This window comes from Apteryx mantelli, chromosome 14 (genome assembly GCF_036417845.1).
Source record: "Apteryx mantelli isolate bAptMan1 chromosome 14, bAptMan1.hap1, whole genome shotgun sequence".
Lineage (NCBI taxonomy): Eukaryota > Metazoa > Chordata > Aves > Apterygiformes > Apterygidae > Apteryx > Apteryx mantelli.
The window spans coordinates 14,032,785-14,046,800 of NC_089991.1; the positions used below are offsets into that span (position 1 = coordinate 14,032,785).

General features: G+C 41.1%; 1 protein-coding gene across 2 annotated transcripts in view; it reads left to right on the forward strand.

Annotated features, from left to right (window-relative positions):
* The first annotated feature begins 9,420 nt into the window (after positions 1-9,420).
* Positions 9,421-14,016, forward strand: part of TTC1 (tetratricopeptide repeat domain 1) — a 35,814-nt gene continuing 31,218 nt past the window's right edge. Inside the window, exons 1-2 of one of the 2 annotated variants that reach the window (XM_067304961.1) lie at positions 9,421-9,448; positions 10,043-10,393. In XM_067304961.1, coding sequence (XP_067161062.1) covers positions 10,052-10,393 — 342 coding nt within the window. In that variant the 5' untranslated portion in view covers positions 9,421-9,448; positions 10,043-10,051. Of the gene's footprint in view, positions 9,449-9,675; positions 10,394-14,016 lie in introns of those variants that run through there. The other variant, XM_013953691.2, reaches the window with a different exon arrangement.

The window sequence follows — 14,016 nt, forward strand, 5'->3', positions numbered from 1 at the left end:
ATTGAACCGAAAGTTAAATTAAGCAAGAAAATCAATTACAAAACTATTAGGAAAACTGGTGGTTGAGTATGGGGAAGGGACACAAATTAGAGTCTCCTCTCAGGAGAAGACCTTTAGAAGTCTGTCCCTCAACCATTTCCAGAGCCTGCTGGCTACTAAGCTTGTTCATGCTGACTGGCTAGACAGCACACAGGTAGCCCAGAAGCAGCTACACAGCATGTTCCCATTTGCCCATTAAACAGGGATGAGAGGAAGAGGACATGTGGGAGGGAGCTAGAAAAGGGGCCATGTGACAGTCAGATGAGGGTGCTGGAAATACTAAGTGAAAAGGAATGGTGTTAAAGAGACAAAGGTCACAAACCCATAGGAGATCAGCCTTCATTCATTCTGTTGATCACAGGACAACTTTTTATGCCATGCTTATCTGATTGGTTTATAACTACAATGTGGAGACAAGCAAAGCCTCCCTGTAGACAAAAGCAAGACTGATGTCAATTTATGTCCCTGTGGCATGGGCAGATGTATCTACATTTCTCTGTTCTCCCTCCTTGGCTGTAGAAGCATAAGGTTAGGTTCAACTTTATATTCAGTTGTAATCTATGGTTTGGCTTTTTCTTAAAATACCCATAATCTTAGGAACTTTAGATTCAATTTGAGTATACAGTTCTAATAAAGCTTTTATCTGAAACATATTTTTTCTACTTTTCTGGTCATTCACAATGGTATGCTTACTGCTGATTTTGATCAAGCACTGGCTTAAAGTTAAAGCTGCATTTTTGGTTTATTCACGTAACCAATGAACTCCATACAGATTACAAATATGTCTTGGTCACTTCACTTTCCCATTAGCATCATCAAAGGTATAAGCCTAAAACCAACAGAAAAAAGCAGCATGCCCTGAATCAAAGTCATTCCCTGCAAGATGAAATTGAATTAACAGAAACCTATAACATTTACTGTGGCATACTTTACCTGAGACAAATATTTTACTACCAATTTTAATAATTGAAAATATAGATAATTTTACAACTGTCTAATAGTCTTTGTAATGTGCAACCTAAACATACTCAGATTTCATGTGTCAGGATAAACAGGCTGTCTAAGGGGTCCAGTGAAACTTTTTCTCCCAGTGTAGAACATTGAAATTCTACCTAGTTTAGAAATCATTAATCCAAAATTTCCATAATGCAAAGAATATCTGCGAAGAGACAATTCAGTGATGAATACTACCATCTGCCATTCTGCCATCTCTTCTCCAAGGTAGGATTATATAGCATCCTTTTTGTAATTGCTTACATAGAGAATTCATAGCAAAATGTACTTTATCTGTTATTAATGTAGTCAGTCTTTTCTGTTTTTACCTTTGAGAAAATTGTTAATCATATTATGTACTTCTGTTCCTTTTCATATGGGCTCCCTTTTTTTTCAGCAGTAGCATCACATGGCCAGCCAGCTGCTGACCACCTGTGAGAGCGAAAGACTGGAGTCTGGGAATTCTTGAATTAAGTGTACTCTGGGGTTTGTTTATATTAGTCTGAATCCCTCCATCTTCTGGTGTCTAGTATTGTCACTGGGAGGGCTTGCAATCCCACTAGATGAATCAGTGACTCCACCATGGCAAATTCTGGTCTAGATACTCCACAACTGTGTATTGGCATAGTTTTGAGCTCAACAGAGACAAGCTCATTTACACCTGCTGAGCAATGAGCATCCTGTTTCTACAAAACAGCGATAAAGGTAAAGGATAGTCTTAATTAACATAGACTGGACTCTTATTTTATACCTTGTGAACTTGAGTCAAATTGATGAAAACAACGGGAAGCTTGCAAAAATACTGGTTTAGGGTCTTTCAGATAACTGGAAGGTGACAGGGAGAGGAAATCCAGTGCTGTTACTGGAAATTTCTTATTTCAAAATATATTAGCTTGACCAGCGAATAACATGCTCCCTTTTAATTCCCATGCTCTTTATAAGGCTCCAGCCAAGATCCACAGAAAAAGAGAATAGATGTTTAAAATTAATAAGAAGCCTTCCCAATTGCTTTGATAAGTCAAACTGAAAAGTGGATGTGGTAAAACTTTAATTTATAGCTCTGATTAAATAGTCTTTAATTGCCTATTTCACAATTTCCTTTAAAATGTTCTTTGGGAAGCACAATAATTTGATTCCACTGAGACTTGTGTGCAAATGTTTAATTCTAGCAAAGAATCTGAACTTTACATGACCTCTGGAAAATGGTAATTATTTTTTCTTTGCTTGATTTGTTGAGCTTTTGGGTTGTTCACTTTGAAGATCAGAAAAAAATCTCCCCAAAAACTAAATTTAGCATATGCTCTGGAGCCTGAGGTAATTATGGAACAGTTCATCCCTCTTCTTTTAGATAGCTAAGAGTCAAATCCTGCACTATTGTACTAAGTGGGAGCTTCAGCACTGATTTCAGTAAGAACTGGATTAGATTTATAAGGAAAGGAATGGGGACCCTGGCATTGAAGATCCAACATCGCCATCTATTGGACTCACATTCAGGTGAGAGTTACAAATACTTCAACCCATCTGAATTTGGTGGATTTTACACACTACAAATTCAGCCTCTTTAACAGTAAGTCAGGAAGACTTTTCTTTTAAGGCAGCAAAAGGATTTAGATTTCCAATCTTCCATTTCAATTAAGTCCCTCTCAGAAATTATGCATTCCTGATGCTGAGTTGGTTTTGTCTAAACAAGATATTCCTTTTCACAGTAAAATCCATGAAGAAAAGTTCAGATGTAAGCTTACAGACAAAGTCAGGTAACGAAATTCTGCAGGTGCCTTTAAAAATCCCCTTCTCAAATTTCATGAAGTGGCAATTTGGTTTCCATACAAATTCTTATGTCTTAAAGTTTTATTCTGTTCTATTGTAAAAAAGAGAAAACACTGCTCGGGTAACTCAGGACTAGAACCAATAAAAAGTAATGCTGTGAAAAAGCATTCCTTTGATTCACAGCTTCCTGACACTACATGCATTCTTTTGGTAGAAGCTGTTCAGTTTTCATTTCTGAAATAACTCACCTTCCTACTTAAAACACATGAGTTGGCTACAGTAATAATCAAAAAATAAAAGAAAAGCTATTTTCCAGAATGCTGAATAGCAGCAGCACATACTGTACTCCACTGCAGTACGCCCCAAACAGCCCATCTGTAGCCTGTGCCATCAGCTGTGGGTGCAGGATGTATCTTTCCAATGTTGGTATTGTACCAGTATTGTAGCCAATGTGGCTTGACAATCCTTATGGCCTTAACAGCCACACTAATGCACTGTTGCTGTATGGCTGCTGATTTACATTATTCATGTCTCAAGCAGCACAAGTCTGATTTTTTCTCAGGGATGCATGCTTTTAAAATATATTAGAAGTTACCAGCAGCAGATATACTTTATAAACTTGGGTGTAAATTGGCCGTTTTCAACCAATGACAAAGGCTCCAGCTTTCATTACTGTATAAAAATCCAGAGTCCAGCTAAGGGATCCTAATGAAACACTGAATTAAGAGGAGCTGCAGTAAGGTGGGGTGACAGGGCAAGCCTGAAACAGGTTACAGGTAAAAGACCCTTTTAATGTGCAGAATTCATAACCCTCACTTGCACTAGTGCTTCTCCTGCAAAGTCCATGTGTTCTGTGAAAAACGTGAAGCATGTATATATATTGCTCAGATGGTGGGCCTCACATTGGCTCTACCAGGTGAATCATCTGCTGTAAATATTAGTACCTGAAAATGTCTAAAAACTAAAAAATTCAAATGCCTACCTTCATAGCCTCTAGCTGTTTGAATCCAGGGTTTTGGTTCAGTTTACAGGCAAAATTTAAACACCATAACATCATTTATATTGTATGAAACTGAAATGGTGAGAATGAACAATTTTAGGATCACCTCAACATTTCAGGAAAATAAAAATATTTTTGAGATACAAATGTGAAATGTTCACTGGATAAGGGAGCTCAAAACTGGAATAACTCACAGTTCATGGAAACATTTAAAGAAATAATGCAACTTTCTGGAATGAAATACTAGCAAATTATTATTCACAAAGTCAAATGTAATACACGGATGGATATCAGAAGTCTTTAGGAGAGAATGCAAGCTGTAGCAGGAAGAGCTGCTCTTACCACAAAAAACTCAGAATATTGTGTTTCAAGGGTGATTTTTCAAAACACAGGAACAGCTGTTTTGCATGCTCAGCTTTCATGTTTATGCATATAAATCAAGCAAAAGAACAAACAAATGAAATCCAGCAGTTTAGTCGCCCAGTGCGTTCCTGAGGTCACTGTAATTATGCATGTAGATTAGATGCCTCCTTGTGTGCATAGCAGGCTGTCTTGAAATTCTGTCCATAGATATTGAAGCTAGACTCTCCTGGTATGAGAATTAGTTGCCAGGTATTGTTCTTATGAGATTGTTCAACAGAAAACCACCTGATTTGCAAAATTTAAAACTATTTTATGCCTATTATTTTATTTTGTGAACATTTTAACCTTTGAAATATCAGAAATATCAGTTCTGGTTGTCTCTGGTCTTGTCAGAAGACATTTTAGTGAACTCAAGGATATGGGCTATGAATTTCAATAACTTCACTTAAAGAGCAGAGACATTTTACAAAATGCCAAGTAGACAAAATAGAGAGTAACTGATATGAATTTTAAAAATACGTCGTTTTAACAATCTGACTAAAATGCCCTACTCTGCCAGTTTCCTTCTTGTCTTCTGTAATAGTATTAACAGTTGTAAAAGGTAGACAAAAATCCAAGTTCTGAATCTTAAAAGCAGTGAGAAAAAAGTATTTGTATACAACCTAGCAGAAAACTTTCATGTCAAAAAGAAACAAAAGAATATAAATATTTTTTCACATTACTTTTTTCTGTTTCTTTCAGCACTAGTGAGAAAGTTATGAGTCAACCCAACATTCTTCAGTTACTGCAGTTTTTCTTTTGGTAGGTACACTACACTGTACTTGCACGTTGATCATGCCAGATATCATCATCATCAGGCTGTGGATTAATGAAGAAACAGGAAAAATTTTGAAAGAGTAAAGAAGGTCTTGCTGGAGGAGAGTATGGAGATGCAGAATCTTTCTCTGACTTTACCTCTTCAGCTTACGCTTGGCTCAAGAAAAGATACACAGTGACCCTGGATTCTGCTGCATGCTTACCCCGAGAGGTAAACTCTGTCAAGACAGTGAGTAAATCTCACCAATACAAGCTAAGGCTTCCATAACCAAATTCTTATCCAAACATGTCTGCTTATTCAGGATTTTATGTTCTTGATTTTTTCAACAGGTGTTCTGTTAAATAAACATTGCTGCTCTAAAAAATCCCTTAGCACGAAGAAGATTAAACAAATGACACTGAGATTTCATTTTTTGTATATATACAAGCTTCAGCTATTCATACACTTCCACTTAGAGCAATGAATTAGAGGTTCTAAAAGACTGATTAAAGCTGTAACATGTTCTGTGTTGGAACAAGTGACATTTTTTGGTAAAAGCTGACAAGTGCCCTATAACCTCTGGGGTAAGTGATTCTTACTAAAAAGTTTACATTTGAAAATCCTGTAAGAGAGCCTGTTTATATCTTTTTCAAACATTAAGTAACCTATGTACAAAACACTTCCATGAGGAAAGTTAGAGTGTAAAGAAGGGAAAGTGAGACATACAGTGCTAAGTGAGCACTTGGGAACCTTAAAGGCTGAAGTTACACACATTAGCTACATGGATAGCTAATGGAGGTTATAGTCTCTGGCTCTTCATTTGCTGGGTGGAGGATTGGTCTCCCAATGGTGGCGAGAGAGCTCTTTGGTTCTTCTGGTGGGTGTTTAATCCCTGAATAACAGTAAAGTCTTTGGGCTTTTAACTCCTGTTGGCACTCACAGGCATTTCCACAGGAAGGATATTTTATTCAGAGACTTTCACTGAGCTGCAGCTTGCTCAGGGCTAACCTCAGGACAAACCAACAGTACTAAACAGCAGCCATGAGGCTCAAAGGTCACTCTGCTAAAAAGGGTTCCTGGGGACGCCCCAATTTTCAATGGAGTAGGACCATGGGAAAGCTTGCCCTTCTTGCTAGCTCTAGAGAAAAACATTCCCTAAATGAAATTCCTAATGCATTCCCTAAATGAAATCAGGGAATTGAGCTTCTGGTGAGCTGCAGCATGTTCCCCGTTTTGTGTTGGGAGAAACATAATGCTGACTAGATTCCAATTAAATAGTTCATGGAGCCCCGAAGTGTTTCCACACCAGAGGAGATGCTGGCAGAAAATTTTGTTGGTAAAATCTGCTATTTTTTCACACACTTCTTCATGTGAAGCGTCAATGAGATGCTATGTTTCATCAAAAGTGAGGAACCGTAATTATAACTGTGTTGATTAGGAAAAACTGCCGGTCATTTGGGGTCAGCAGCCCCATGGCATGTGTGCCAAAGGTGGCAGACAGATTTTGGATAGTGCTCAGCAGGGCTGGCTAGGGACTGGAGTTGTGAGCCACAGCGTTTCTGAAAAGCAAACTGAGTTTGGGGCTCCGTGGAAGCTAGAAACCCCTGCCTTACACAGAGGCAAGATAATACCTTGCCACTGAGCAAGGTATTTTGAGCAGCAGTTCAAAATTTTAAGGAGTGCCGGTTCCTGTTGAGTTTTTACTGGCAAACAAACTCTTGTTTGGAAAAGGGAAATACAGGCTGGCACACCACCCTGTTGTGCCTACGATTCTTCTTAGGGATGAAACCTCTTATCTTTCTCTTTGCACAGCCAGAGGAGTTTTAAATAACATTTTAGCCAATTCAAAACTGCATGGCCTGATTTTGTACCATGGCTGTAATCTCTTCCTCTCTTTCCAAATGAAATTATATTGAACAGGACAGTGTGAGTGTTCAGAAATATTTTCCATATGTCAAAATAAATTACACAGTCCTAGCAGAAAAACAGCAGAAAAGCACATTTTTGTGGGCTAAATCATTGCAGCTGGGATATTGCAGAACACTGAATCCACTTTTTTATCCAGAGAGGGGAAAAAAAATCAGTTCTAGGCCTCCTGTTTGCTTTCACTATAACTAGCCATTCTCTTGCCAACTTACTATAAAGTGTTTCAGCATCTAATACCCACATCCATCACTGGCACCAACAGACATTTAAAAGATTGTCATTTAGCTTGACGTTAAAACCGTTGAGGTATTATGGATTATATAGTAAGAAATGTTTATTTAGAAACATTGATCAAACAAATTAAGATCAAAAATGAACCTGGCTCTTCAATTTCTACCTCAGCTTTGAAATGCTGAACATCCCACAAGCCCTTCAGGCTTGAATTGAAGCCTGATGATGTCACTGAGTGGATTTTATTTGGAATGAGCCAGCAATGTGCCCTTGTGGCCAAGAAGGCCAATGGCATCCTGGGGTGCATCAGGAAGAGTGTTGCCAGCAGGTCGAGGGAGGTGATCCTCCCCCTCTACTCAGCCCTGGTGAGGCCACATCTGGAGTACTGCGTCCAGTTCTGGGCTCCCCAGTACAAGAGGGATGTGGCACTACTGGAGCCAGTCCAGCGAAGGGCCACTAAGATGATGAAGGGACTGGAGCATCTCTCTTATGAGGAAAGGCTGAGAGAGCTGGGCCTGTTTAGCCTAGAGAAGAGAAGGCTGAGAGGGGATCTTATTAATGTGTACAAGTATCTTAAGGGAGGGTGTCAAGAGGATGGAGCCAGACTCTTTCAGTGGTGCCCAGTAACAGGACACGAGGCAACGGGCACAAGCTGAAACACAGACAGTTCCATCTGAATATGAGGAAAAACATCTTCACTGTGAGGGTGACAGAGCACTGGAACAGGTTGCCCAGAGAGGTGGTGGAGTCTCCTTCTCTGGAGATATTCAAAACCCTCCTGGACATGATCCTGGGCAACGTGCTCTAGGTGACCCTGCTTGAGCAGGGGGGTTGGACTTAGACGATCTCCAGAGGTCCCTTCCAACCTCAACCATTCTCTGTGTGTCTGTGTGAATACAGGACAGATTTCAAAATATTTCTAAAGATCCAACCCTTCCCCAAGATTCTCATATGGGCTAAATACATTTAAATACAGTCCACCAGTGGAGTTTTGCCAGAGGTATTACTTTTGTGATATTTTAGTAATGGTGGCTGGTAACTCCTGAAAGCTGACATGCTTTTAATAGTCTGTCAGTGTATTTCCCCACAGCATGAGGGGGAAAGAAGGGGACTCTCCCTCTGAATAAAAGATGTATTACTGTCAGTTTTTAAGAACCCATATTCTCTCAGGATAATCCCTGACCATTTCCTACTGTCCAAATAGATTCTGCCTAACCAGTATCTAGAGCAGCCTATATAGCAGAGGGGCTTTTTGAATTTGTTGTTAAATTAGCTCTACGTACAATATTTTGAGCAACATTTGAAACTTGATTATCTTTCATCAGAACTTGCTTACTGAAAAACTTCTCAGTATTTGTGAACCTTTTAGAGCAATGGAAACCTCTTAAGATTATTCCTCAACTGTCTCATGGTTTGATGTAGCGATTTACAATAAAAATGCACTGCTTCGTGTGATTTTAACTCCAAAACTTCAGAAAATTCAGTTTCATTTTGAGATTTGGGGTTTAACAATTGTGAGGTACAGAATGAATAAATACAAATCAAAATGAAAGGGAGTTTTATTCCAGTACTTAGCTACATACATCACTACAATTGAGAAACCAAATCTAAGGTCCATACTGGGAACGACCAGCTCAAGATGCCTTCCAAGTGTCATGCGCACTAGAGAGTCACTCCCACTGGGTAAAGGAATCACTAGATAAAGGACAGACCACAGAAGTAGCAACCTGCACTCAGGTCACAGATATGTCACTATACATACAATACCCCTTTTTGCCCATCTACCAAGATTTGCTTCTTTATTATTTTCTCACGTTCTCACCCTCATGTACCTTCCCAAGCCAGGCGGCAGTTGCGTGGGGACAGTGTCCACCTGCGCCACTCTCAGCTGTGCCCTGTTATTTCTCCCCACACGCCCCATCCCTCACCCACCTCCTGTCACGGCTGAGCCGCGCCCTGGCCACAGACGAAACCTCCTCTCCCTTTAACACTTGATCGCTTGAGCTGCCTCTGGGAAGGCAGCACCCAAATGCCCCGCAGGCGGGACGGCCCCTCTCTGCCTCAGGCGACGCCGCGCCTCAGCGGCGCGACAGACCCGCCCCGCCCCGCGCGTGCGCGCGCGCGCCCGTGCCCAACGGTCCTAACGGCGCCTTCCCGCCGCGCGCCAAACGCACCGCCCTGCGGCTGGGCCGTGGCGTCGCTCGCTACGTCACGCATCCCTGCGAGACTACAAACCCCAGCAGCCCGCGCGTGGCTTTCCGCAATTGGCCGGCGCAGGCAGGAAGCGACCTGCGGGGTCAGAGGGCAGCGGGCAGCCGGAAGGGAAGGAGCAGGTCTCTGCCGGCGGCTGTGGGGGGCCGCCGTGGGGTGGGCCCGGCGCGGCGGCGGGGCCATGGCCGCGGCGGGGCGCTCGCGCCAGGCCCCTCGTCTCCCCCGCTGGGGCGGGGGGCGGCTGAGACGGCCGCGGGGCTCTGCCAGGAAAGGCTGCCCGGGGGGCGGGGGCCAGGCCGGGGGGAGCGCGGGGCGGGCGGGGCCCGGGGGCCGCGGGCGGAGCTGGCGGCGCGGCAGCCCCGGCGGGGCAGAGGGCGAGGCACGGGCGGGCGAGGTGGTGCCGAGGGCCATGGGAGCGTGTGACTTTAGGCCCTGCACCAAGTAAAGGCCGCAGCGTGGAGCTGTGCTGTGCTAGTCCGGGGAATCCTCGAGTGAACAAATTGCTTGTGGAATAGCGCAGGGGCCCCGTTCAGCTCTAGAGCGAGTTAGAGAGTCACGCACTAGTTTCTTCATCCCCTGAAGGGATAACAGTCTGCCTGACGTGATGTTGAGAGTAAAATTTTAAGTACCTCGATATTCATTAACTGACAGTGCTTTTATATTAGGCTTATTGAAGGTTATTTCTCTCTTATTTCTAAAAACCTAACCCCTCCAAGGAGTCCAACATGGAAGAATTTAAAGATTCAAGGCCACCTGAGGAATTACTCCATAACTTAAAGCTTTCTGATCAGAAGTCTTCAGAGAGCACCAGTTCTTTGGCAGCTGGCCCCAAAGATGCGCAGAATCTGAAAAACACAGAAAGTGGGTACATACCATCTTCAGCCAAGGAGCCCACAACAGCAGATGAGTGCTTCCATGACTGTCATGACTCCTTTGAGGCAACAGAATCCAAAGTGGATGATGAAGGGAATTTACAGAATGATGAGAATAGCTCAAGGAAGCAGACAGAGCTAGATGAAGAATACTTACTAGAACTAGAAAAAGATATGCCAGAGGAAGAAAAACAGGTAATACAAAGTACCAAAGTTGAATGCAAAAAGATACATTTTCAATGTCACTTTTTTGAATGGTCTCTGACCTTTCTGGCATAAAATTCAGCATGTAACTGGACCTTTAAAACTTCTTTATATGTCTAGTTTTACTGTTCTTAATTTCTTGGTTTTGGTAACAAATATTTTTGTTGGTTTTTCTTATTGTTCTTAATAATCACATTCCTTTGGAGATTTTTTTATGTGGTGCTGGGCTCACCAGTGCATACAGTTACTGTGATTGAAAGAGATTATAAGAAACAAAAATCACCTTGTTTCATGTTAGTTTCTGTGCATTCATTATTTTCCCCTGATTAGCTGCAAGGTGCTTTACAAAAACTCAGAGGAGGTTTCAGGATAGTTTTGATATCTGAAAGGCTAGTTTATGTAATACTTTCAAGTTTAACCCCAATTAGCTGTATCTTTTTAAGATTACTAAGGATTTAAACAAACACAACACTTCAAACATTTGGTTTTTTGCTTACTTTCAGTGCAGTTACATTGGAAAAACATTTGGGTAACAAACTGGATATTGTGATGGGGAGGAATGGAGTAGCTCTGAGGGGAGGTCCAACAGCCTCCTTAATCCTTATTACTTCCCTGTAAGTCTTTGAGTGAATTAGTTTGGGGGGGTTTTAACCCTCAGTCAGTAATGCCATGTGACTAGTTTGTTTTCAGAGTTCTAAGATAGGTATGGTCATCTCGTATTTAAGAAATAGAACATTTTTTCTAACTTTGAGAAAACTTGTAAATCAGTTTCAGGATTCCACTCTGTTCACTTGAGTAATATGGTGAATTTTTGCCAGAAATTATGCTCTCATAGTAAATGATCAGATGCTTTCTGCAGGTATATGATTCCTTTTTTCTAATTTTTTGCAACTTGTGTTCACAAGTGTGGGGGGAGTAAAGGGCATTAAACTAAAACACATGTCCCAATATACAACTCTTATAAAAAATAGTTTTTTCCTAACTTTTGAGCACCCTGCTTCTGGTAAGTTAGGAGGAACAGAATTATGTAGCTTGGCCTCTCAAACAGATCATGCTTCAAAGAACTGATCCCCCCTTTTAGAATCTGATTGGATTATCTAAACAAGCAGCTAATGGTACTGAAAACTGAAATATTGATGAAAGGTGCTACTATCTATCTGTATCTATTCTTGAGCAGTTGGGGAAAGGGGGAATTCTGACCTTTTGTAGCTTATGTAACAGAAGACGTCAGCGAATTTTATTATGTTATACTCTATTATAGCCCTAGAGGTATGAATTAGATCTTATTTAAATAAAAGAAATAGAGTCCTTATTGGAAGCCTGGCTGCATAATTTGGATCACAGGTAACACACTGAATAATTGATTATGATGAGTGAAGGAGAGAGTTGGGTAAGGAATGGCAGCTGACAAAAAGGTAAACAGGTTCTTAGGAAAGTATTACCTCACAGGGAAAGGCAGTGTATTGTATAGCTTTATAGGTTTTTCTTCTGGAAACTCTTAAATTATCAGGAACAGTAGCGGAAATAACAGCTGTAGTGGACAATGGACAAAAACTACTAAAATGAAGAATTTGGTAAAAGATAAAAATGAAGGGTCATATGAAATTATTTTTTTAAAATGTATAAAATACTATGAATGTTGCTAGTGATTCTTTAGTTAAGTTTCAGTAGATTTTTCGGGTTTTATTAGGTTTTTTTGTACAGGCAAGAGGATCCTTTCTTATTTGTCTGACCTGGAAAAGCTGTACTGTTCTTTTATAACTGTTGGCTAGCCCAGTCTATGTTGTAGAAGTAAATAAATGCTGGCTATCCATTGCACCAGAAAGCTGGAAAGAGCGAGAGGCTTGGCAGTAACTTTGCGATGCCATGATCTTATTGTCAGCTGCCGTAAATCGAGCATGATGAGCCAGAAATATGCAGAGCTTAGATCCAAGAGGCAACTGAACAACAAAATTGTTGGTTACAAATCAGTGCAAAGAAGCTTAATCAAGTTGTTGCTCAAGTAGTTCCCTTGCTGGTAGAGTGCTCTTTTGGTCAAAATACATCAGTGAAGGAAAAGGGAATTTTTCACCTGTGTTATGGATATTTCCACATTAACGTGGAAATTCCTTGAGGTGGAAAAGTAATATGGCATTGGGAGAAGGAGGGGAACATGTTAAATCCTTGAAATAGGAATGAAACTAAATGTAACACTTGCCTGCTGCTTGACCGCATGGAAATCACTTCATCCATCTCTCTCTCTCTCCATCTGTAAAATGGGCATAATGACACTTGCCAGTTGTAGTGCTTTGATATCTAATAATGAATAACTGGGAAAAAAATCTCAAGAGGTTATCTGGTTCATCCTTTGCCTCAAGGCAGAATCAGCCATACCCATGTCATTTCTGACACGTTTGTATCTTGTTATTAAGGACCTCCAATGAATGACTGCTTAGACAAGTTATTCAAGTATTTTGCCATTCTTACTGTTATAAAGCCTTAACTTGTCCTGTTCATTCATCATGTGTATGGGCAAAGCACATCTTGTTTGCTTGGGGTTTTTTTGCAACCTTTTACATAAGTGGAATCATAGAATAATTTAAGTTGAAAGAGTCGTCTAGCCCAGTCCTCTGCTCAGAGGCAGGTGAGCTGGATCAGGTTGCCCAGTCCGTTTGAGTGCTGAGTGTCTCCAAGCCCAGAGATTCCACAGCCTCTCTAGGGCCCTGTTCTGGTGCTTAACTACCCTCATAGTGAAAACCTTTTTCCTTGTTTCTAATCTGAATTTCCTTTATTGCAACTTGTGACAGTTGGCCCTTATCCTTTTTCTGCATGCCTAGAGGAAGTCTGGCTCAGTTTTCTCTAGCTATAATATCTCCCCTGAGCCACCTTTTCTCAAGTCTGACAAACTCAGTTCTCCTAGGCCTGTCTGCCCAGGTTATGGCCTCCAACCCCCTGGCCATCTTGGTGGCCCTCCACTGGACTTCCTCTGATAAGTCAATGTCTTTTTTTTTTTTTTTTTTTTGGGGGGGGGGGGGGAACTGAGGAGACAGACTGGACACAGTTCTCCAAACGCAGTTTCCCAAATGCTGAACAGAGGGGAATAGTCACATCCCTTGACCTACTGGCTACCCAGTAAAACCATTATCGCATTGTCCTTGCATCTTCTCCTATTTAGACTAAACAGTTCTTTTTTCCAACTCGTATTTGTTGCTTGTACAACAAAGAAGCATTGAGGTCATGGGTCATGATTAGGCTGCTGCAGCAGTATAACTGTAACTTGCAGGCAGCTTTAGAGTTTCATAGACAAAATGCTAGACTTCCAGGGTAAAAATTGTCATAGAATTAAGAACTAAAAAGAGGGGAACAGGCCTGGAAATGGGGGTGCCTTAACTCTGTGCTTCTCTTGTTTCTCGTATATCATTAGGTAATCATTTAATTTTTCACATCAATCTTTGTCTTTGGTAGAATTAGCAAAAGAACTGTGAATGTTGAATATTTGCTTTCTGCTTTTTGGTATTGCATTGAAAGATGCTATACAAGTACATCTTTCCTTAGTTTCATTTTCAGTGGTGTTGAGAGATTATGCCCTTCAGATTGGTTTATGACTAAAGAAGTAGAGGGAATCTGTGGGTTAG